General features: G+C 38.8%; 2 protein-coding genes, 3 long non-coding RNA genes and 1 pseudogene across 9 annotated transcripts in view; 4 read left to right on the top strand and 2 right to left on the bottom strand.

Moving 5' to 3' along the window:
* Positions 1-1,581, bottom strand: part of ctnnbl1 (catenin, beta like 1) — a 117,791-nt gene extending 116,210 nt beyond the window's left edge. The window contains exon 1 of the mRNA XM_042098228.1: positions 1,559-1,581. The gene's annotated coding sequence lies outside the window, so the exon portion shown is untranslated. The remainder of the gene's footprint in view (positions 1-1,558) is intronic.
* Positions 1,582-1,838: 257 nt separating this feature from the next.
* On the top strand, positions 1,839-3,623 carry LOC121713579. The gene is made up of 3 exons (XR_006032874.1): positions 1,839-2,066; positions 2,354-2,505; positions 3,009-3,623. It is a non-coding gene; the product is annotated as an uncharacterized LOC121713579 (long non-coding RNA).
* A 6,128-nt stretch (positions 3,624-9,751) lies between these two features.
* On the bottom strand, positions 9,752-12,612 carry LOC121713574. 4 transcript variants are annotated; one of them, XR_006032866.1, is made up of 5 exons: positions 12,585-12,612; positions 12,159-12,368; positions 10,519-10,755; positions 10,273-10,412; positions 9,752-9,834 (listed from the first exon to the last, which is right to left on the bottom strand). It is a non-coding gene; the product is annotated as an uncharacterized LOC121713574 (long non-coding RNA). The 4 variants fall into 4 exon arrangements; XR_006032868.1 differs by having other exon boundaries at positions 10,254-10,755; XR_006032865.1 differs by having other exon boundaries at positions 10,273-10,755.
* A 211-nt stretch (positions 12,613-12,823) lies between these two features.
* LOC121713575 lies at positions 12,824-15,440 on the top strand. The gene is made up of 4 exons (XR_006032869.1): positions 12,824-12,944; positions 13,161-13,370; positions 14,816-15,003; positions 15,397-15,440. It is a non-coding gene; the product is annotated as an uncharacterized LOC121713575 (long non-coding RNA).
* A 2,565-nt stretch (positions 15,441-18,005) lies between these two features.
* On the top strand, positions 18,006-19,933 carry LOC121713552. Of its 2 annotated transcripts, none has more exons than XM_042098244.1 (2): positions 18,006-18,825; positions 19,222-19,933. In XM_042098244.1, the coding sequence occupies exons 1-2, from the start codon at positions 18,516-18,518 to the stop codon at positions 19,773-19,775; spliced, it is 864 nt and encodes a 287-aa protein (XP_041954178.1). In that variant the 5' UTR covers positions 18,006-18,515; the 3' UTR covers positions 19,776-19,933. The 2 variants fall into 2 exon arrangements, with proteins under 2 accessions (XP_041954178.1, XP_041954177.1); XM_042098243.1 differs by having other exon boundaries at positions 18,006-19,134.
* A 2-nt stretch (positions 19,934-19,935) lies between these two features.
* On the top strand, positions 19,936-25,659 carry LOC121713534 (annotated as a pseudogene).
* The last annotated feature ends 219 nt before the right edge of the window (positions 25,660-25,878 follow it).

Below are 25,878 nucleotides of genomic sequence, written 5' to 3'. Positions count from 1 at the left end.
GGGTATATATTTAATGATATGCATACTATATATATATATATATATATATATATATATATATATATATATATATATATATATATATATATATATATTTATATATATATATATATATATATATAACCAAATTACAATACTGTTCTATGTGCATTACTATTGTAATTTGGTTATTTCTAACAATATGGAATAAATGAACAGGCACATGTGAATATTCGCTTTATTCACCTGGTGGCCACAACGAGGCTACAGGGTACACTAATACACTTCAGTCCAGCAGATGGTAGTGGTAATATATTTTTTTTGGCAGTTTGCAAATGGAGTGCATTACCACCATCTGCTGGACTGAGGTTTAAATGGCAAGTGTACTCTGTAGCTGGCTGTTGGTGAATAAGGTGAATAGACTACTTTTAAACCCAGATTGTGTGTCATGGCTAACAATGCCCCTAAAATCTCAAGGTTTATTGTTGGTCTCATAAGTAACAGCAACTATTAGGTCTGAGGTGCAGTGCAATGGTGTCATTTGCGATGACATAATTTTGTGTAATCTTTTGCGTAATCCATCTAATATATTGTATTTTTCTTTTTAAACTTCATTCCTTTATAAATTGGGCTGTAATATAAAGGTACATTTTTTAATGTAATTACTCTGACATATGAGGGATAATGGCCACTGAGGTGACCTGTTATACAGCACGTGAATTATGTCATGGACAAGGGAGAATGTAATGAACTCCCTGTCACACAGCAGCAATTTTATTCATTCTGACATTTGTCCACATTGGTTGATCCAAATTCTGCTATTGTTGCTGTATATAGGCAAAGTTGTACAAAAATGTGATTTATTATGAAAGTGAAATGGTTGCTGGCATAAGTCAGCAGAATTAGTTTAAGCACATAGGCCTAAACGTTTACATGGGTTGAATGGAAGTCAATGGGAGCTGTAAATCAGTAAATGGCGGTGACCAAAGATTATTTTTCCAGATGACCTGATGCTAGTGACTCGGTTGAGAGTTGCACTATATCACTATGTTACGATAAAGAAGGATGTGAGTGTGTAGTGAAGATGTAAGGAGCAGAATATAACAGAAAATGTTGTCACAAGACAATTAAACATCACTGGAAAACAAATGAGTGCACTGAGAGTATTTCGTCATTCATTAATTGTTTTACGATGTCATTACAAACGTTTTTCTTATCAATAACAATTGTATAATGGTGTCCTTACTAGCTCATTTCCAATCTGGCATATTGTTTTGTTTATATATTGCTTACAATTTGGTTTAAGCAGTGTTGGGAAAGTTCACTTTCTACGTGAACTAGTTCAATGTTCAGTTCACAAATTTTAAAATGACCTAGTTCAGTTCATAATTCATAATTCAAAATGTTGAACTAAGTTCACACTTTCCAAAAATGAACTAGTTCATAGTTCTTTTTTTTCATATGTTGCTGCGAGCTATTATTTTTCAAAATTATTGCCACAGCCCATATAGAATGCAGTTAATTTGGGTTGAGGATCTGTCTTGACAGTCTTTTGATTTTTTTATTGGCTTGCACATACCTTGAAAGGCTAGCCAGGTGCTTCAGTTCAATGCGCTGTTTCAGGTTTGCTGCAGGATGTGACTGAAGTGCTAATTGGACAAACCCTAGCAACCAACCACAGCCATGCACAAGCTCTTTACAGCAATGACTATCAGCTTGTTAAATTAATTTTCTACCTGACACTAATTAACCTGACTCCACCCCATTTAAATGATCCCTCCTATCACTGACTACAACATTAAACAACACAACTATAAAAAGTGCCACCAAATGCACAATAGCTCAGCAATCATGGAGCCACCAACAAAAATGCGTAAAATGGAGATAAACATCAACGGATACATACACTGTGTGTCGGACATAAAACTATCCAAAAAAAAAACACAGATTCTTCACTGCAATAACCCAGACCACAAGACAAGACTTCCATAAAACCATCATTTTCAGAGCAGAACACCACCAAAACTTTCTACAAGCAGCACAACAGCAAAATGGCATAACTTTAACCAACATCACAAAATCACTAAGTAAGTTATTTTTGAATGTATCTATTACATTTTTACCACCATAACAACTGTTACATGTGTTCATATGAGGTTAAATATCAGAAATGTAAAATCAACTGATTAATTGAATAATTGGAACAAAAATATGACCAGACTTACTTTCTGAGGCCAAATTCTCACATCTGATAAATATACATAACAATCCACAATCACAGACTTTTAAAGTTTTTTTTTTTGTTCATTTCAGTGTACAGTTTCAGATGACTCAATATATTAAACTAATTGCAATATTAATTATGTACTCTCAGATCACGCTGGAGGAACACCGTTTGATATACTGTACAACACCACCTCATCACTTCAAGTCACGGACCTCTCATTTCCCCACAAAACACCCCCACCAGTCACCACAGAAGCAAAAACAATTGCAGAAATTAAACAGTTAGAAGCCAAACTCCAAGTAAGTGTGATTTGTTACAATATAATCAAGTGAAATAGAATGCATGTTTGTAAGACATTGATTATCAAATGACTTGATAGCCATGTGCATTTTAGTTAATGCTAAGAACTAGACTACTTGAATGTCTGTAGTCTTATTTGCAATTCATTTAGTCTTGCACACATCATTACATCCATGATAATAATTTTCAATTGACTGGCATTGCACTTGGTATAATGAGAAGAACCCCATCTCTACTTGATTTGCATGCTAACTTTGAGTAAATACCCAACAAATAGACAGTTTATCTATATCAAATCACATAAAATATCAGCACACACACACAGTTACTTAAAGCACACCCATAATTGCATAAATTGAACTGAATAGAAATGTGATTATAACTACATCAGTCTAGCAGTTTGCATTGCCTTTTAAACTATGTTCAAATCCATGCAACCAATTGTATTTCATATACTGTATGTAAAGTACTAAATCTACCTTTTGTTTCTTGGTCTCATCAGATCCCAAAACTACAAGGCCAAATTATTCACATGGGTGACACTGAAACGGTCACGGTGTATGGGCCACAAAAAACATTGTTAAAATGCACTTTGGGTGACACAACTGATTTCATTTCACTACACATATGGGAATCACAGATAGCACTAATCACTCTGCACAATACATACACTTTCACTGATTTGTCAACACGCAAACACAATGCACAAACATATTTAACACTGACAACCACATCAACCATTACAGAAACACATACGATTGCAAACATGCCACTACACATTATCCCACCAACCACACAGACCGTAGAAGACAAAATAACCGGCATACACATACAAGTTAAAACATATTGCCCACACTGCAACACAACACCGACTGATTTACATACAACACACAGACACCGCTGCCAATCATGTCACTTTCTCTTTCCTTCACAATCTTACATAAAAAAAATACACCGGCAACATAATCATTAACAACAATACACTTACCATCACCGACACGGCCATTCAAAGATATTGCACAGAGCACAAATTCACCCTCACTAACGACACACAGGATTTAGAAGAGCACCTCTTAGACCTCACCAAAATCACCATCACTTTCAATGCAGACAAACACACAACACATTTGGAACCAACAGATCCCTTCACATAGCCACATAGCCTCTTAAATAGATCATTACATACATACATATTTTTTGATATTCCTTTTGATTTTTTCTTTAATTTACATATAAGTTTTTTATTTCCATTTTATGTTTAAGATATTTGTTTGTTGAAATAAACACATATTATACATACAGTGTTGTGTTCATTACTTACAATATTTTGTTTTTCTTTTCATTGCAATAAGTACGCGTCAAGTCATATTAAACTTCTTTTTACATTAACAATCTATACTTAATTATTTTTTAATATAAAGCATCAATATGAAAGAGGGCACAATATGCTACAACATGAGAGTTGCATTGGCTGTCCAACTTTCAATGTTGGCTATCTGTTCAAACTTTAGTGTTCAACTGACAATACATTTCTCACATGGAAACCTTAAAAATGATAAAGAAGCAGATTATAATTTCCCCTTTGGCAAAGTTAGATTTTGGTATTTCCCCATGGTCCAAGAGAGGCCCGGGACTGAGTTAAGCTCTCTGCAGGGTGGTGAGAACAGACCAAATGGTAGCTGAAACCAGAGACTTTCTAGTTCACAGTAGGCCTATATATAAACAGTACTGTTGATTACAAAGGCTTTTCTCAACATGAGACATTTAGGTATTCAAAATTCTAGCCATACATCAATTAGATTATTTTAACTTAACTGTCAAATATACAATGTTGCAGCCATTGTATTCATTAAAATATTCTAAATGTGTAGGCTTACATATTACACAATATATTCTATGATATAACATACTGTTGTCACTTTTGACTTTAACTTTAAAATTGCAAGTGAAAAGTCCCCTCATTATGTGCGACATGGTTTATGCAATGCAAAGTCACGCAAAGGGACGCAGAAATACACCTCGTGCACATTTCTTGGTTTGGCTGATTGTCCCACGAATGAGTTGGAAGATTGTAGTGTGTGGTAAGTTTGTGAACAGTCCTTATATTTGTCATGTTTATTATTATAATGTATAAGTTCTAAAACACAATGGTATAATTTGAACTTTTACTGAGTTGGTCATTTTATGCTGAAGTAGTCTAATTGAAGTTTGTTTGTAGGCCTAATTGTTTTTCACAGGTGCTGCCACCATTGAATGTAGTGTGCAGTTTCTTATGAACTTTTGACAACATTCTATAGAGTCCAAAAGTTCAATAATACAGTTTTTAAAGTAGGCTTAAAATGACGAGTGTTTTTGTTAATGGCAAGAGTGTTTTTGTTCTTGTTAGTTTACATCTAGGTTTGCAATAGGCTACCATCTAATCAACATACTATATAGAACATTGGTTTGATATTTTTTTCTGTGATCCTTATATCGACAAATTGAACTGAAAATATTAAGTTCATGGTGGATATTGAATAGAATAAATTGTAGAAGTCCAGAAAAGTAGAACAATAGGACGTCTTTTTTCTTTCAGCAATAGACTCTTGGACACAATAAATCTGAACTGAAATTTGTTTAGCCTACTAATTTTATTGTGTTTGTTTTTGTTGTTGTTATTGGATTGATCTAATTTTCTGTAGTAATAGCCTAACGTCATTTCTAGGCCTATTTTATATTGAAACTTTTGCTTCAAATAGTGAATGATTTGATGTGATAGTTGACTTTCAAAGGGCTAGCTTACAACCTCAAAGTTCTTACATGTAATATTTAATTAATTCTGGCATTCAGAATGTTCTATTTCAGAGTAAGATTATGTGACAAAGTATTGTTGAATGTTGAAGTCATAGGCGGAGTTTGCGACTTCTAGGCATATTTGTTAAAGAAGAACGTGTGTCTGTGAAGAGTGTCCATTGAGAACATGCAGATTGAGATGGGCATGATTTAGATCTAGCCTAGTGATTCAAAATGAACAATAGTGAGTGTTTGCAGATTCGGATTCTTTGGTTTGCATGGATGGATTTTACTTTATGAGATTATGCCATATTAGTGATGGTCAAAGAATGTAAAAGAATGTACGCAGAATCATCTAACTGGTTTGAAACTTTACTTTTTCCATTACTCAGCGTTTGGATTTGTTTGAAAAGTTATTGTTTTTATTATATTATTTGAGTCCATGTTTCAAAATGTTCGCTGCTTTCCCGTTAATTTCAATAGTTATATTAACATTAGTTCATCAAGGTTTTAAACTCCATCTTAATTATTTTGTTTCTACGAGTAGGCCTATGGTTTTGGTAGGCTAATATTACATGTATTCATTTGGCAGAAGTGTTTATGTAAAGACTACAATACATGCTACAGCAATAGAGTAGCCTAACGTGTAGTGTAGGCCTAAACTATTGACATTTAAGTATTTTAATATAGGCTATATAACAACATTATTAGTTTTCTTAAGTCTCTTTGTTGGGAATGGTTGCTGTGTTAGACTTGAATGTACATTTCTGAAAGATGAATTATACAGCTGACATTTGAAAAACGTTTAGTTCTAAGATCTAGGCCTAAATTCTTAAGGGAGAATTCTCCCATCTGCGTAATGGTGCATAAGTAAAAAAAAAAGAAGTGCGTTCACTGTGTGCAAATTCTCCCCTTCGAGAGGGAGTTACGGGTTTTGGGAGGAGCAGCCACAACATTTGGGCGTTTCTTACAACTCTTGCGTGCATTCTGCCGTGGCTTAAGCACCTTTCCAGCTACGCGCTCCAGAGGGCTGTATTAAGGTCGAGCGCCACTACAAGGTGAAACAGCATACTACTTGATGTCGGCAGTAGGTCTAGTTCTAAATACATGTAGATTACACAGAACGTTACAAATTAACATTACAGTGTCAAATTTGGTGCTTAATATGCTGATATAGCTTCATGTTTTCCACAGTGTCACATGGTGGCATATTTCCTGACATTACCTAATTCATTATGTTACATTGTTAAATAGTGAAAACCCTCTTATAATCACTCACTTTGGATATTGGAGCTTACTGACTGTGCATCTTCAGTTTTAATTTGACGTGAAGCTATAATCCCATAGCGTACTTAGTTCGAATCTTTCAATTTCTTTCCAATTTGACCGAAGTCATCCATACATTTGTACAGACGTCTGCACCGTCGAGCAGCGTTTATATTCGCTTCTCTCTTGATTCGTTTGGAATACAGGCTGGTATTTTTATGCCAGTCTCTCTACTGTATTTGAAACTGCAGGTGTCAGTCTGGTTCTATTTTAAATACATCACGCTTCTTTTATAAGGCTACTTTGATTTCGAACTTGCGCACTGTGGGTGTGATAGAAGCGGGAATGGGAGAGTATGCGCATAACACAGAAGTGTGTAATTGAATTACGTTAAAAAAAAAAAAAAGAAAAAGCTTACGCGCGATTTACGCGCAATGGGAGAATTCCCCCCTCTGGTATAGTTACGCTACTACAACCTGATTCTTTCACACAAACTCGCGTCACAGACGTCTACAGCCCATTTGGAGGTGCAAACAATTGGATTGTTGGTTATTTAGCTATCAGTTAACTTCAAAAGAGGCATTTTTCTTTGGATAGGCAATAGCAATATATTATATGAGTGATTAACATTAAAAATCTACACTGGATTAAGTCAACATTTGGCATCTGTGATATGTTTAGTTTTCTAAAGAGGTCAAATAGTCCGCTATAGTTACCAAATTCATAGCAAATGAGCCAGAAGTCAACAGGCATGGATGGCTATAACAGTTGTGCTTTCATTATACAACTAAACACGACAAAATACATTTATAAGCCTTGAGCCAGCTCCTTACTGATCTCAATAGCAATGCAGCGTTTGTTTGCACCTCCAACAGCATGGCGTACCTGGTTACTATGGCGTTCCATTAGTGCCATAAATAATGCCTATGTCGACTAAATATTGCTTTTGTCAACTACTTATGTCCACTGAAGATGTCTATGCAACATTCACTTTACGACAGACGTGACAAAACGGCCTTGTTCATGTCATTGCTCACCTTACAAAACGACACCCCCTAGTATTGACTGTGATATTGTGCCATGACTCTGTTGTTGCACATGTCGTCAAGTATGTTGACAGGCCTGTTGTTTGATTCTGCTGTTGTGCATGTCGTCTTCTGTGTCGTTTGGATCAGCTGTTGTGCATGTCGTCTTCTGTGTCGTTTGGATCAGCTGTTGTGCATGTCGTCTTCTGTGTCGTTTGGATCAGCTGTTGTGCATGTCGTCTTCTATGTTGTTTGGTTTTAATGTTGTGCATGTTGTCTTCTGTGTTGTTTGAATCAGCTGTTGTGCGTGTCGTCTTCTGTGTCGTTTGATTCAGCTGTTGTGCCTGTCGTCTGCTGTGTCGTTTGATTCAGCTGTTGTGCATGTTGTCTTCTGTGTCGTTTGGATCAGCTGTTGTGCATGTCGTCTTCTATGTCATTTGGTTTTAATGTTGTGCATGTCGTCTTCTGTGTCGTTTGATTCAGCTGTTGTGCCTGTCGTCTGCTGTGTCGTTTGATTCAGCTGTTGTGCATGTCGTCTTCTATGTCGTTTGGTTTTAATGTTGTGCATGTTGTCTGCTCTGTCGTTTGATTCTGCTGTTGTGCATGTCGTCCTCTCTGTCGTTTGTTTTTAATGTTGTGCATGTTGTCTACTCTGTCGTTTGGTTTTAATTTGGGTTTAATGTTTTAATTTGGGTTTAATGTTGTGTCGTCTGCTGTCATTTCATTCTGCTGTTCATCTCGTTTTCTCTGCTATAGTGCAGGGCGACTCCCCTGTCGTTTGACTGTGCAGACTTTTAGAATAGGCTATTCTTTGTCTGTTGATTGTGGCGTTACCAAGTTCGGATGTCAGATGTGTCGCCTCTCCTGTCAATTGATTGACTGGTGTTGTATTGCTACCTGTGGCCATCAGATGTGCCATCTTTCAAGTCGACCCTCCCTTTCGTTGTATCCACAGACCCACTGCCCCCCCCCCCCCCCATCATCAAACGTGGATAAACCAATCGCGGCTCAGCACCAGGCACTCTCGGCCAACTTCAGCCCAGAAGAGAAACACCTGTAGATATTCCCTGACCCTGTAGAGCCATGGACTGAGTTGCGAGACTTTTTGATGTTTGTCATGGTTCATGGGCACCTCAACAGTCCCTATATTTCAGTGTTTCTCAAACTTTCAGACCCAGGACCACTTTACCAAAAAAAAAAAAAAAAAACACGGACCACCTAGCTAAAAAAAGAAAGAGTAGACCTACTTCAACAGTATATTATACAATAACTTACTCACTGAACCACCTTGCTTATCGTCTTTGCACCTTGCTTATTGTGTCAGAGGATTCATATGATTTAAACTGGCATAGCTTACATAGGCAGTGTTGCAGAACTGTTTGGAATTACATACAAGTTGGTTCAATATTGCAAACAACTCATCTATATTATATTTTACCAGGTCTGCTCACGTACCACCTGTGGTTCCTGGACCACACTTTGAGAAACACTGCTGTATTTTGTGGTTGTCAAAAGAGTGTTAGCCTTACCGGACAACAGCTTTATTACTTGCAAATTTAGATACCCAATATTTACAACATCGTCTCAGATATGTCAGCATGCTGTGGCCTACAGATCTAGTGTTTAGGCATTTCTGTTAGTGTCCTATTCAGTTATTTTGATAAAATAAAAGTTGCCACCACAGCATTGATAAAATTGTAAGACTCAGCCATAATCATGTGTCAAATAAATATACAAATGATCAATTACAGCTTAAATGTTAAAAATAAGTTCTATCAATACACAGCCACTGTTTCCATAACACACTTGCAACTCAATAGGCAATCAACCGTTTCAATAAAACAGTTGCAACTCATATTTCAAATAGCTGGTGAGACTGCAGCATAAAAAGGTGACTGATACATTTTAGATATTTTATTAATTTTTCAATGTGTGAAACAAGTGTGTGTTAACAAAAAAAAACAGGGGGAAAAACAACAAAAATACCAGAAGGGAGGTGTGGTGGGACTGCAACATAGAAAGGAGGTTTGACACTCATTTATATTTTCAAAAAATATTTCAGTTCCTAATGTCTGAAGTGTGTGTGTGAACAACAGAAAATACACAATGTGCAAAGGATGGGTAGCTGTCTATAAACTCTGCACACCTATAACAAGCTAAGGAGGATGCAGCACGTTTGATGGAGCCAGGAATGTTAGGGGAGGTGTTGAAGCTGAAGGCTGTTCATCTTACTGTACACCTTTCTCGTCCTCAGCATCCTTGGTCCTAGGTAAGCAGAACAGGCACAGTGGAGAATAAAGGGAGATAACAGAGCAGGTAACATTCAGTTTATACTTGGAACAACTTCACATTCACAGCTGCCACATTAAGTCATAACCATAGACCAAAGCAAGAGGCCATCTCTAGCAAGACCCACCACACACAGCCAACCACCTTACATCCACACATAAACTGTAACGATAACATGAAGACAGATGTTGTTGGGGATGACTTTCTGAGCGATGTTGAGAACAGTACAAAACTGACAGCCAACCAAAATCCATAAAATTTTAGCTATCATATTCAAGGACAGACTTTTCTTAATTGGTCAGTGAGGAGACTTATTATAGTAATCGTTCCTGATGTGAACGGCCATTAACACAGAGACAACCATACTCATTTATCCTTCATGACTGCCAACCCACTCCCATTTCAGTGTCCAACCTGCCATGCACGTCTTTAGTAGAGTGACCAGTGCTGTCCTGAAAAACCTGGTTGAGGAGGAGAAACGGTCACAGTCCTCCCTGAAAACATCATGGTTCCTTGAGGAAGTAGACCACCGGTTCGACCTTGTCGTAATTGCCCTAAGCAGATTGAAAGAGAATGAGTTAGAGAAAGCCACAAACTTGCATTGGGACACCTTCCATCTTTTTCGTGGCCTGAAGATTGGTCACAAGGGCAGCTGGATACCAGTTCAAAACGTAGTGGTGACTGCTGCAACATTAATCCTGGAAGTAAGCCAGGTACAGAAGTGCATTCTCAACAGTAGCTTGTCCGAGGATTGCCTGGAGAAGACTTTCAGCTGCATCAGACAGAGGAATCCTGTCCCAACGCCAGTGGAGTTTCAACACAGTTGTCCAGTTCCTCTCGATGGTCAAAACCGGAAGCTACTTCCTGGATATCAAGGAGACCATCTGCAATCTTGGTCTGAGGGAGGAGGAGAGGAGCTGATAAACGCTACAGCAACACCGGACTTGACAAAAACAGATACTACTGTATTATATCATATTGCAGGATACATTGTTAAGAGGGTCAACAGCAATTGACTTTGTGAGTAATGCCAGCATGCTGTAACAGGAAATGGCAATGACGACACACTTCTTTCATGCTATGACCTAAAAAAGAAATTTTCAGCACATACATTAGAAGCAAAATCAAATAAGGCACCAAGGAAGGAAAAGAGAACGGACGATTGGCACCTTGGGTGCAAGGTTCAAAGCAGAGAGGCAGGGAAGATGTACTTGGCCTGTCCGTTCCAGCTTCAGGGAGCCCCCAGCAGCCTAATCTTCATGCCAACCACCACTACATCACTCCAATAACCATCCATCAACCCGGTGAGGTATCTGCTGTACATGTGGTGTTTACTCAATGTCTTGATGAAATCATCACCCAATTAAGTCTGATGTGAGCTCTGAATATCATAACCATGGGTGTTAGCTACACATGGTGATGGAAATATTGAAAAATGTTAGGTGGTTTCACTACTAACAATTAGAACTTCAGCGTAACGTTTATAATATTAATGAGGTAGGTGTTAGCAAACCTGTGAGTTCCCCTCTGTGACTGTCAATGGCACATCCTGTTAAGGACAAAGTCCCTGGAATATCACTGTAGCTCCCTGCCTGAAATGGGGCTTTGCTTGCTACGTAATGATTCAATAACAGCCGCAGATTTACCATGCCATTATCATTTGAATATACCTCATTTTGTAATGGGTGGCAGGGCTGTACGTTAACTCTTTCGTTGTTAGCACTGGTGCTACAGAACCATACAAGGTAAAAAGGACATATATCCACAAAAGGTAAAAAGGACATTTTATCCTTCTTATAAAGATTACTGACCTAGTAATCACCTAGTTGTCACTTCAGCCTCTCTCGGCATCTGCAAAGCTCATATGCATTTAAGAAATTATTTGGCAGATACAGCAATACAAATTATTCCATCAATATTACATCAAGAACACAAACCTGCACTGGTGAGACTTTAGAAGTGCAAATTTACAGGGAAATAAATTATCTGAAAGCAGTTGGAGCAAAAACTCCTTTCTAGCTATATCAGGTTCAAAGCAAATGTAGCACATTAATTTACTCCACTGTTCATCTGCATAACAGTAATCGCAAACTCGTTGATAACCAGCACATCTGAATATAGTTACCATGCTGAATGAAACGTATTTGATCAAAATCACATTGGTGTCCTAGCTCATAGCATGTTTAACGTTAACACTAATGTCAGTGAGCTGTCTCGCTAACGTTAGGTAACGCTTCGGCAAATATCATTATAAACTTAAAATCCCACTGATAACCAATCTTAAACAACGTCGTACTTACCACTGACATTATTAGGCAGACAGCAATGGAATTTAATGAGGCCAACTGGCGAATGTCAATTTGTCAAAGTTTGGCACTGTTGAGCTCTCAGCACAATCAGAAGTGACTTGGGAATATCTCCGCCATTTTTCCATGGTCTTCTAGTTCAACAAATCACGCAGACCACAAGTTCCAGTTCACTTTTCATGGTGTTGATGAAGAAGGGTAAAACTGAGAAATGAAAACACAACATTTATCCTATTAAATAAGCTGGCTACAGAAAATTACCCTAGCTGCTAAGTTAGGTTCGCCAGAAGGCTAGCACTAACGTGACTAAATACCCTTCGGCGGTGTGCTAATTCGTTTACAAGTTAACATTAAATAAGTGACATTAATTACATTATATTTCTAATAATCTCGTAAACATAGCATTTCATTTACACATACCAACGATGCTTTCAAAAGCCAACTTTAATTGAACAAAACAATAGGTGCACACAAATGGCATACAAAAGGGCATACAAACTAGGCCGTGCCATGTTCTGTTACATGCATTTTGTCCTGTGTTCAACGAATTAAATTCCATGTTTTTACAGGTTTAGTAATCAGAGACGAGAGTAATGGTCCACTAATGCCATCTAAAGGTGAAAGTGGGTAGCGCTTCGGATACTTACGTCTTTGTCTGATGATGTCATATGCCTTGGACTCAACGAACGTTATCGTTACACACTGGATCGGAAAGTTATGGTGATCGGCACTGGTTTCAAACCTCTTTAAGCTTCAAGTTGGCTTTTGAAAGCATCGTTGGTACGTGTGAATGAAATGCTATGTTTACGAGATTATTAGAAATATAATGTAATTAATGTCACTTATTTAATGTTAACTTGTAAACGAATTAGCACACCGCCGAAGGGTATTTAGTCACGTTAGTGCTAGCCTTCTGGCGAACCTAACTTAGCAGCTAGGGTAATTTTCTGTAGCCAGCTTATTTAATAGGATAAATGTTGTGTTTTCATTTCTCAGTTTTAGCCTACTTCATCAACACCATGAAAAGTGTACTGGAACTTGTGGTCTGCGTGATTTGTTGAACTAGAAGACCATGGAAAAATGGCGGAGATATTCCCAAGTCACTTCTGATTGTGCTGAGAGCTCAACAGTGCCAAACTTTGACAAATTGACATTCGCCAGTTGGCCTCATTCAATTCCATTGCTGTCTGCCTAATAATGTCAGTGGTAAGTACAGTACCACGACGGGAGTGGTAAGTACAGTAAGTACGACGTTGTTTAATTAGATTGGTTATCAATGGGATTTTAAGTTTATAATGATATTTGCCGAAGCGTTACCTAACGTTAGCGAGACAGCTCACTGACATTAGTGTTAACGTTAAACATGCTATGAGCTAGGACACCAACGTGATTTTGATCAAATACGTTTCATTCAGCATGGTAACTATATTCAGATGTGCTGGTTATCAACGAGTTTGCTATTACTGTTATGCAGATGAACAGTGGAGTAAATTAATGTGCTACATTTGCTTTGAACCTGATATAGCTAGATAGGAGTTTTTGCTCCAACTGCTTTCAGATAATTTATTTCCCTGTAAATTTGCACTTCTAAAGTCTCACCAGTGCAGGTTTGTGTTCTTGATGTAATATTGATGGAATAATTTGTATTGCTGTATCTGCCAAATAATTTCTTAAATGCATATGAGCTTTGCAGATGCCGAGAGAGGCTGAAGTGACAAGAGGACATTGCCTATCATTAGGTCAGTAATCTTTATAAGAAGGATAAAATGTCCTTTTTACCTTTTGTGGATATATGTCCTTTTTACCTTGTATGGTTCTGTAGCACCAGTGCTAACAACAAAAGAGTTAACGTACAGCCCTGCCACCCATTACAAAATGGGGTATATTCAAATGATAATGGCATGGTAAATCTGCGGCTGTTATTGAATCATTACGTAGCAAGCAAAGCCCCATTTCAGGCAGGGAGCTACAGTGATATTCCAGGGACTTTGTCCTTAACAGGATGTGCCATTGACAGTCACAGAGGGGAACTCACAGGTTTGCTAACACCTACCTCATTAGTATTATAAATGTTACGCTGAAGTTCTAATTGTTAGTAGTGAAACCACCTAACATTTTTCAATATTTCCATCACCATGTGTAGCTAACACCCATGGCTATGATATTCAGAGCTCACAACAGACTTAATTTGGTGATAATTTCATCAAGACATTGAGAAAACACCACATGTACAGCAGATACCTCACCGGGTTGATGGATGGTTATTGGAGTGATGTAGTGGTGGTTGGCATGAAGATTAGGCTGCTGGGGGCTCCCTGAAGCTGGAACGGACAGGCCAAGTACATCTTCCTTGCCTCTCTGTTTTGAACCTTGCTCCCAAGGTGCCAATCGTCCGTTCTCTTTTCCTTCCTTGGTGCCTTATTTGATTTTGCTTCTAATGTATGTGCTGAAAATGTATTTTTTAGGTCATAGCATGAAAGAAGTGTGTCGTCATTGCCATTTCCTGTTACAGCATGCTGGCATTACTCACAAAGTCAATTGCTGTTGACCCTCTTAACAATGTATCCAATCTTCAGGCCACGAAAAAGATGGAAGGTGTCCCAATACAAGTTTATGGCTTTCTCTAACTCATTCTCTTTCAATCTGCTTAGGGCAATTACGACAAGGTCGAACCGGTGGTCTACTTCCTCAAGGAACCATGGTGTTTTCAGGGAGGACTGTGGCCGTTTCTCCTCCTCAACCAGGTTTTTCAGGAGAGCACTGGTCACTCTACTAAAGACGTGCATGGCAGGTTGGACACTGAAATGGGAGTGGGTTGGCGGTCATGAAGGATAAATGGGTATGTACGGTTGTTCCTGTGTTAATGGCCGTTCGCATCAGGAACGATAACTATAATGATAAGTGTCCTCACTGATCAATTAAGAAAAGTCTCTCCTTGAATATGATAGCTAAAATTTGATGGATTTTGGTTGGCTGTCAGCTTTGTATTGTTCTCAACATCGTTTGGAAAGTGATCCCCAACAACATCTTTCTTCCATGTTATCGTTACAGTTTATGTGTGGATGTAAGGTGATCAGCCGTGTGTGGTGGGTCTTGCTGGAGATGGCCTCTTGCTTTGGTTTATGGTTATGACTTAATGTGGCAGCTGTAAATGTGTTGTTCCAGGTATAAACTGAATGTTACCCGCTCTGTCCTCCCTCCATTCTCCACTGTGCCTGTTCTGCTTACCTAGGACCAAGGATGCTGAGGACGAGAAAGGTGTGCGGTAGGATGAACATCACCCCTAACACTCCTGGCTCCATCAAACGTGCTGCATCCTCCTTAGCTTGTCCCTGTTATAGGTGTGCAGAGTTTATAGACAGCTACCCATCCTTTCCACATTGTGTATTTTCTGTTGTTCACACACACACTTCAGACATTAGGAACTGAAATCTTTTTTGAAAATATAAATGAGTGTCAAACCTCCTTTCTATGTTGCAGTCCCACCACACCTCCCTTCTGGTATTTTTGTTGTTTTTCCCCGTTTTTTTTTTGTTAACACACACTTGTTTCACACATTGAAAAATTAATAAAATATCTGAAATGTATCAGTCACCTTTTTATTCTGCAGTCTCACCAGCTATTTGAAATATGAGTTGCAACTGTTTTATTGAAACGGTTGATTGCCTTTTGAGTTGCAAGTGTGTTATGGAAACAGTGGGTGTGTATTGATAGAACTTATTTTTAACATTTAAGCTGTAATTGATCATTTGTATATTTATTTGACACATGATTATGGCTGAGTCTTACAATTTTATCAATGCTGTGGTGGGAACTTTTATTTTATCAAAATAACTGAATAGGACACTAACAGAAATGCCTGAATACTAGATCTGTAGGCCACAGCATGCTGACATATCTGAGACGATGTTGTAAATATTGGGTATCTAAATTTGCAAGTAATAAAGCTGTTGCCCGGTAAGGCTAACACTCTTGACAACCACAAACAGCAGTGTTTCTCAAAGTGTGGTCCAGGAACCACAGGTGGTACGCGAGCAGACCTGGTAAAATATAATATAGATGAGTTGTTTGCAATATTGAACTAACTATGTAAGCTATGCCAGTTTAAATCATATGAATCCTCTGACACAATAAGCAAGGTGCAAAGACGATAAGCAAGGTGGTTCAGTGAGTAAACTATTGTATAATATACTGTTGAAGTAGGTCTACTCTTTTTTTAGCTAGGTGGTCCGTGAGGTTTTTTTTTTTTGTGTGAAGTGAAACAAGCAGTGGGGGGACGTTTTTAATGCGACCGCCCCTAGAGGAACTAAAGGTGAACTGCAACCAATTTCGATAGAATTTCGGCAGTTCGAGCTCTGTCTGGGCTGAAGTTGGCCGAGAGTGCCTGGTGCTGAGCCGCGATTGGTTTATCCACGTTTGATGATGGGGGGGTGAACAGCAGAATGAAATGACACAGCAGACGACACAACATTAAACCCAAATTAAAACCAAACGACAGAGAGGACGACACACACAACAGCAGAATCAAACGACAGAGCAGACAACATGCACAACATTAAAAACAAACGACAGAGAGGACGACATGCACAACAGCTGATTCAAACAACACAGAAGACGACATGCACAACATTAAAACCAAACGACATAGAAGACGACATGCACAACAGCTGAATCAAACGACACATAAGACGACATGCACAACAGCTGATTCAAACAACACAGAAGACAACATGCACAACAGCTGATCCAAACGACACAGAAGACGACATGCACAACAGCAGAATCAAACAACAGGCCTGTCGACATACTTGACGACGTGTGCAACAACAGAGTCATGGCACAATATCACAGTCAACACTAGGGGGTGTCATTTTGTAAGGTGAGCAATGACATGAACAAGGCCGTTTTGTCACGTCTGTCGTAAAGTGAATGTTGCATAGACATCTTCAGTGGACATAAGTAGTTGACAAAAGCAATATTTAGTCGACATAGGCATTATTTTTGGCACTAATGGAACGCCATAGGTTACCTCCCCAAAATATCTACAAATACCCGTATGTTTGCGTGAAAGAATGAGCATGGATCTTTGCTGTTGTCCTTGACTATAAAACAACAGACAAAAATATAGATTTTGAGTGGAACTATTGCATCTGTGGATTCAGCTTGTTGAATTTCTAAAGAAATGATTAGCAGATGCATTTGTTATTACAGTGACAGGACGACTTGACTCTTGCAGATCCTGAGCCGTGTCTTCTCTGCCTACCTGTCACTCTGTGTTGTGCGTGTGCAACACCCCCTGCTTTCACTCTGCATGGTCTGCTATCGATGCACCTGCAGATGATGAGTGAAATCAGCTGATTGAATCAGTCGCTGTATTTAAGTAGTGTAGATCTGCAGAGCACTCTCTGCGGAATTACGTTGTGATCTTGTGCGAACCACAAGTCTGTTTCTGCTCCCGTATGCGAATAGTTTTTGAAATCATTGGCCTTTATAAGTGGTTAAATAACTCGCACTGTTATTTGGAGAAGGAGAAGTGAACTATTATTTTGATTAGGTATTGCTATTATCTCATCGGTAAGGACGTTAGACTGTTGCTTGAATTAGGACCTCCGAATACGTTTCGGAATACGTTTGCTCTTTCCACTTTCCACTCCAAGAAAAGACAGGCTGAGTTGAGGTCCACAAAGGTTAGGTGTCATCAGATTATTTTTTGTCTTGAAGAATTATGATTGTGATTTCAATAGGAATTATGTAATGGTGAACACATTTTAATTGTTTAATGTTTAATTGTTTTAATTGCATTCAGCTCTTATTTACAGTAGGGCGGTTGCAGTATTTTTTCTTAAATGTAGTGTTTACATTTTGAATGTATTTGATGTAAATGAAGGACTGTATGCCTACATGCATGTCTAAATGAATAAGTTGTTGAAGAGCTTTTATGCTGAAAATATATGCGTTGTTGTGCTGAAAGTATGTGTATTAGAATTGCTTGAATGATTACAATGATTACAATGCAAGTGTATGACATTAAGGTTAAGGAAATATGGTATGTTAAGTTGATTGTTTATGATTTTTCTGTGTTGCAGAATAAGAGCTCTCTTGCTCATGGTTCCAATGACAAGGTTGGGCGTCCTTGTATAAAAAAAGCCCAAACACCTTTTATTACCGGTGAACCCGGAAATGATTGGAATGATGGAAATGAACTGACAAACTTGTCCGAAAGATTTGAGAATAACTTGTAAAAAAAAACAACAAATGTTTTTAAAAATACTGTTACAACATGTGTGAAAAAGTGCAATTAATGATTGTGTCTATATAAGTGAATCTTGTGTTACAGAGAGATCTGCACTGATGGAGTCTGAATGTCTACCAAACTTGCCATACTGTCCTACAAACCAAACATCAAATATTGTAACAAGTGTTGCATCTGATGATTGTGTCTGTATAACTGAGCCTTGTGTTCCAGACAGATCTGTGCTGATGGGGTCTTTTCATCAAGGTCATGCACGGTTTGGAAATGCACGTAACAGGCAGTGTGGAGCCATCAGTCTGACTGCACTTTTGATGTGCAAGATGAAGAGTGTGTTGAACTGGGAACCTGAAGATTTAGTAGATGATTTGGTTCAGGGTACTGTCCTTTACAGGTCTATGAGAGCTCAAGGTAAAATAAGAGACCATGTTGATGGAAGGGGTTACATTGCAGTGTCTGAACTGCCAAGACGGCACAGATTGTGGAATTGTGTTTTTACAATAGACTTTGCTGAGTCTTTCACTGGTATTGTTCATGTTGATGACTATGACCATGCATTACGTGATGTTGCTATGCCTTTTGATGTAGCAATACAGCGGACACTGTTGCGTAATGATGCCTGCCTGTTAACCATATGTGCTAATACATGTGCTATTGTGAAGGAAGGATCCAGGTTTGCTTTTATTGATTCACATGCCAATGGGAGAGTTAATCAGAAAGGTCAAGATGAAAGTTGTGTTGCTTACTTTAGCTCTGTAGAGTCTTTGTTCACTTTTGTCTATAACTTTGCACGATCTTTTGGTGTAGGCACACCACGTTTTGAATTAACTGGAGTCAACGTAAGGGTAATGGAAGGCAGCATGCAGATGAACAATGCATCCAGCTGTACAATGAGCTCTGCAAACTGCCTTCCAGGCTACAGTGATGTGGTGAAGGGTAAGCATAAACTAAATACAAATGCTAGTTGTGATGTAAACAGCAGACAACTCTACAGTGATGTGGTGAAGGGTAAGCATAAACTAAATACAAATGCTAGTTGTAATGTAAACAGCAGACAATCAAAAATACCTCATAACCTTGAAACAGATGATGTCATTGTTGTTGACGTGGAATCATATGAACAGTCTTTTCAACCTTTGTGTAATTTGCAGGCAAGTGATGATGTCATTATAAGTGACGTAAGAGTTCAGAAACAGGCTTTTAAACCTTTAACTTGTCAGGACCAGGATGCACTGTGCAAATGTTTAGATCTTGAAAATGTTAATGTTGATGTGGGCCTAATGGCAACAACTGATCTTGATGACATGGGATGTCCCTGTAAGACAAAGCATAAAGCCAGATGGGAATTGTTTTTACCGTAGCTTGGCCTTTACCATATGTCACAATCAAGACAAGCATCTGAAAATCAGACGGGCTGTTGTGCGACACCTTAAGACAAACGGCACCAAATTTGAAACATATTTGAGGGATGAATACACATCTGTGCAGGACTGTCACTAAATCAAGAATCTACTACTGTGGTTCATGGGCAAAAGAAATTGATATTTTTGCTGCCGCTGACTTATTGCAAACAACTATCATTACTTTTAATGATGGAAGATTGAATATGCACAGACCTAGTGACTCAGTCATGTCGAGAGAATTGCATCTATTTGAATCACACTGGTAATCATTATGAAGTTGTTGCATGTGTACAACACAAAGATGCAGGAAAGCCTTGTGCAGGAACATGCCAGCCAGTCAAGATTGACGACAACTTGCGATCAACACGAAAAAGAAAGTTGGAAGATAAATCAGACAATGTGAATGCTAAGAAAGACTGCCAATGGTATGACAATGATTACAGACAGAGAAAACTTCAGAATGACAAAGCAAGGGTGCGAGAGTATTCTAAGAACAAATACAAGAGAAACCAGAAACACCAGAATGCTGTACGAGAATATTCAAAAGACAAATACAAGAGAGATGAGAAACGTCAGAATGCTGTACGAGAATATTCTAAGGACAAATACAAGATAAACCAGAAACATCAGAATGTTGTCTGTGATTATTCCAAAACCAAATACGTGACAAATAGACATTTCCAAAGTCTTGTACGTGATTATAGTCATATTAAATACAAGACAAACATTGGATTCCAGAACAAAACCAAAGACCATAACAAAAGGAAGTACCAAGAAAATGAAAACATATGTGGGAATAAAGTGAAAAAAGTAGTGAGTTATTCAACATGGCAGAAGAAACAGGAAGACATTGATTTAGCTATTGATCATTTTCGTCGGGAGGTTAGTGTTGGTCCTGAATATGTATGTGCAGTATGTCACCGTTTACTCTTCAGGAAGCAGGTGGTCGAATGTAAAACACATTGCTATGAAAGCAAAGGAGCAGAAGTGGCTGCATTGGCTAGAAGATGCATAACATTGCAATATTTGCATGTGTGTGATATCCAGTGTGAGCAAGGATGCTATTTGTCTGACAGTCCATCAAGCAAATTATGGATTTGCTTTACATGTCAACGAAAAATACTTGGAGGAAAGCTTCCTGAGGAGAGTGTTACTAACAACATGCATTTGAATGAAATTCCAGCAGAATTGAAATGTTTGAACTCTTTGGAAAAGCATCTCATTGCACGTCACATTCCCTTTATGAAGCTGTTGTGTTTGCCTCGAGGCCGCCAGAGAGCTTGCCATGGTCCATGTGTTTCTGTTCCTATTAATAATACAGATGTCACAAATATACTTCCAAGAAATGAAAGTGATGACAAGGAAGTTGACATTCAAAGGTCATTACGAGTATATGTATGTCCATACAGATCGTGTTAGAAATGCTCTTCAGTATTTGATGGCAAACAATAAGTGGTACAGTGATGTGACTTTGAATGATGAATGGGTAAACTCTCTAAATGGCACTGACCAGCATGAGGAAAGTACCAAACAGGAAACACCTGATAACAGTGATGATCATGTTCCTGATGAGCAAGCCGAGGAAGATTTGACTTATATCAAAGACCAGAATGGGCTTGTCAGATACATCATTACAACCTGTTGATCTGGGTTCAGAGATCATTGATCAAAATTTAAGACATACTTAATGTGGCACCAGGTGAAGGTAACAGTCCAGTGAGGTTGCTGTCTGATCAAACCAACGAGGCAAAATGTTTCCCTGTTTTGTATCCATCTGGTGGACCTACATTCCATGATGAAAGAGAGTCAAAAATAACTCTGGCACGGTACCTGAATACACGCATTCTCAATGCTGATGGGCGTTTTGCACAGAACACAGACTTCATTTTTTACGCACAATACATATCAGAGGTGCAGCAAGTTGTATCTGGTGTATCAGTGGCATTACGCAAAGGTGGTGGCAAGTCCTCTCTGAAAGATGCATCAGCAGATATGTTGTTGAACTCTGACTCATTGAGTAAAATATTGCGCAATGGTGAAGGATATAAGTTCTTACGTGGAATTCGTGGCACTCTCATACTGGATGTCAGTTCAGAAAGATTTATTTGCCATGATAAGACAACTCTCCATACCCACGTTCTTTGCATCTTTTAGCTCTGCAGATTTGAGATGGCCTGAAATGCTGAACTCTATTCTAAGAATAGAAGGTAAACAAACACCTGTTGATGATCTTGACTGGTCTGACAAATGTGGACTTGTATGTCGAAACCCTGTCACAGTGGCAAGAATGTTTGATCATCGATGGCATTGTTTTCTCTGTGATGTAATCATGTCGCCAGCAGAACCCATAGGGAAAATAAAGGACTACTTTTACCGTGTTGAATTTCAACAGCGTGGTTCTCCTCATGTCCACTGTCTTTTTTGGGTTGAAAATGCTCCCAAGATTGATAGAGAAAGTGATGATGAAGTGGCACAGTTCATAGATACGTACATCACTTGTGAAATTCCACCAGAAAGTGATGCAGAGCTTTACGAGGTTGTGAGCAGCGTACAGAGGCACAGCACAAGACACTCTAAGACTTGCCGCAAGAAAAACACAGTGTGCAGGTTCAATTTCCCACGACCACCATCAAGCTGTACTTTCATCACAAGAGGCGGTAACTGTGAGGATTCTAATGGCAACAATGACAACGATGACAATACAAGTGCAAGTGCAATAATGAAGAAAGTTAAAACTGCGTTGACCATGCCTGACATGAATTTTGATACAACTGATGCATTTTTTGTCTCTTGGAATAGATCAAGGTTTGTTTGAAAAGGTGTACAACATATGTTCCAAAAAGAAAAGCATCGTCCTGAAACGAAATCCTGGAGACATATGGGTGAACCAGTACAACAAAGACTTACTCCGTGCTTGGCAAGGCAATATGGATATTCAGTATGTCACAGATGCTTTTTCTGTTGTGGTCTATATACTGTCGTATATCACAAAAGCAGAACAGGAAATGGGTTTGCTCTTACAACGTGCACAAGATGAGTCCATGAATGGCAACCTTGATGCAAAAGCGGCATTCAAACAGCTTGGAAGTGTATACTTGCACAACAGAGAAGTTTCAGCCCAAGAGGCAGTCTATCGATTAACACAAATGCACTTGAAAGAATGTTCTTGTGACGTACAGTTCATTCCAGTTGGTGAGAATCCTGTTCGGATGAGTTTACCTTTGCACATACTCCAAAATAAAGCTAAGTTCCAACAGTGTAATGACGAAAGCAGCATTTGGATGACCAATGTGATCGAGAGGTATACTGTAAGAGCAGACCCCAGAATGCACAATTTGAAGATTTATGTCTTGCCAGTTTTTGTTCTGAATACAGAGTCCTATCAAAGTCACAGGTTTCGAGTGAAAGAGTTTCACATGACATAATACAGCTCAACAACAACTGTGGCTTTGTGAAACGAAGGACTCGAACAGAACCTGCTGTTGTGAGGTATCCCAGATTTTCTCCCACAAAAAATCCAGAAAAGTACTTCCATTCGCTGTTGCAACTGTTTTTGCCTTACTATGAAGACGATCACCTGAAACCGCCCCAGTTTGATACATATGAGCATTTCTATAAAAATGGTGCAGTGAAATGTGGTATTGATGTCCAAAGAGTACAGTCGATTGTGGATACTAACAAAGGTTTATTTGAAAAAGAAAGCGATGAGATTGACAGAGCTAAACAGTTGCTGCAGGACAACATTGATTTAGAAGATGCCTGGGCTCAGATATGTCCTGAAACAGAAAGGGAGCGTCTTCATTGTTTGGATCTGATGAAAGAAAAAGTTGTAGATGATGAAGGTGATGACCAACTCATTCCTGACCTGACTGCAAACCCACAGACTACATGCACTTTGGAAACAAATCATGTGTCAATGCCCAGACAGGATGCATTGCATTTATTGCGATCATTAAATGAAGAACAGTCTGCCATATTCTATGCTGTTCGTCAGTGGTGTTTGCAGAAACTGTTTGGACAAAATCCTGAACCATTGCGATTATTCATTACTGGTGGAGCAGGAACAGGGAAAAGCCATTTAATCAAAGCGATACATTACGAATCTACCAGGCTGTTGTCACAGATTGCTGAAAATCCTGAGGATCTCACTGTGCTTCTAACAGCACCTACAGGAGTGGCTGCATATAACATCGGTGCTGCAACCATTCACAATACTTTCTCCATTGGTGCAAATGCTAGATTGCCATATCAACCACTAGGTGATGAGAAAGTCAATTCTTTACGAACCAAAATGGGCAGCTTGCAAATTCTGATCATAGATGAAGTATCAATGGTTTACCACCGTATTATGGCCTACATTCATGGTAGGCTGCGTCAAATCAAGCAGACTGGTGATTATTCTTTGTTTGCAAAAGTATCTGTGATTTGTGTTGGTGTTTTTTTCCAATTGAAGCCAGTGAAAGGCACACCTCTTTTTGCTGAAAACAAAGGAGCCAATATGTGGGAGAACAATTTTGAAGTTGCTGAGCTCACCAAAGTTGTTAGACAAGAAAATGCAGCATTTGCAGAAATGCTTAATCGTCTCAGAGTCCGTAAAAAGAATGAACCTCTCACTGATCATGATGTTCTCACATTGAAGCAGTGTGAAACTGGAGAGGAATCTACAGACATTCATGTTAATGCTACAAATGCAGAGGTTGATGAATATAACGTGAAGAGACTGCAAGAGACCTGCCCAGATGCAATCAGCATACATGCTCAAGACTTTGTTCGAAATCCTAAAACTGGAAGAATGGAGCGGAAAGTTGGCTTTCACACAAAAGTTTTTAATTCATGTTTGCCAAGATGTGTTTCGTTGGGTGTTGGAGCAAGGGTCATGTTGAAGAAAAACCTAGACGTGTCTGATGGCCTTGTTAATGGAGCATGTGGTACAGTTGTGGAAATCATTCAAAGTCAACAAGAGGATGACATCCCTGCAGCTATCCATGTGGCGTTTGAAAACCCTAACGTTGGAAAGATCCAGAGGTCAAAAGCAAAAAGGGTTTCCGAGCGCTCAACAATAGTGGAAGTACAAGAGGAACAAGATGCAAATAATGGTGGAGTACGAAGGCAACTGCCAATCAGCTTGGCCTGGTCAGTAACTGTACATAAATGTCAAGGGCTTGCTGTTGAAAGGGCTGTTGTATCCCTCAAGAAGATCTTTGCTCCAGGGCAAGCATATGTTGCATTGAGTCGTGTGAGAACTCTAGGTGGGCTGACAATTGAGGACTTTTGAGGAATCTGCCATATTCTGTGATGACAAAGTAGATCTGGCTATGAAAAGCTTGCCTGAGTTTAACTTTGGAATGTCTATTTCATCAAAGATGAATCCTGTGTGCACAGTAATGCTTCACAATGTACAGAGTTTGAATGCTCACATTCAGGATGTTCAATCTCACAAAGCCCTCATGAACGCTGACTGTACATTGAGCCACGTCTCTGTTAAGCAAATAGACACTGAAGGAGAACCACAACTTCCAGGATACGTCTTGAAACACAATCCAAGAGGAAACTGATACGATGACTCTGAGCCAGCTTTTGCAGCTCTGAAACAACAACAAAGAGGTGGAGTTGGTGTATATTGTTCAGAAAATATTGACATGCAGGTGTCAATTCCAGAAAAATGCAATTTAGAATGTCTATATTTTCAAATACCTCATGCAAATTTGTCTGCTGTTGTGTTGTATAGGCCTAGTTCATATAAAATTGACATGTTTCGAGAACATTTATTACAGGTCATCTTTGAACTTGAAAAGCATCCAGGGAGGAAAATCATAATGGGAGACTTCAATGAGGATATCTTTGTATCGTCCACAATTCTCAAGTTACTGGAACGGCATGGATATACTCAACGTGTGCAAGCAGCTACAACAGAAAAAGGTACATTAATAGATCATGTCTATATTAAAGACACAGTAGATGTTGTTGTTGAAGTTGTGCAGACATATTACAGTTTTCATGAAGCAATACTGATCTCACTGTTGTAATATTTTTTTGTGATTAATGACATTTATCTTTGAAT

The sequence above is a fragment of the Alosa sapidissima genome, chromosome 7 (assembly GCF_018492685.1).
Source record: "Alosa sapidissima isolate fAloSap1 chromosome 7, fAloSap1.pri, whole genome shotgun sequence".
Lineage (NCBI taxonomy): Eukaryota > Metazoa > Chordata > Actinopteri > Clupeiformes > Clupeidae > Alosa > Alosa sapidissima.
Note: the sequence above shows the minus strand (reverse complement) of the source record. Positions and strands in the feature narration are given on the sequence as shown.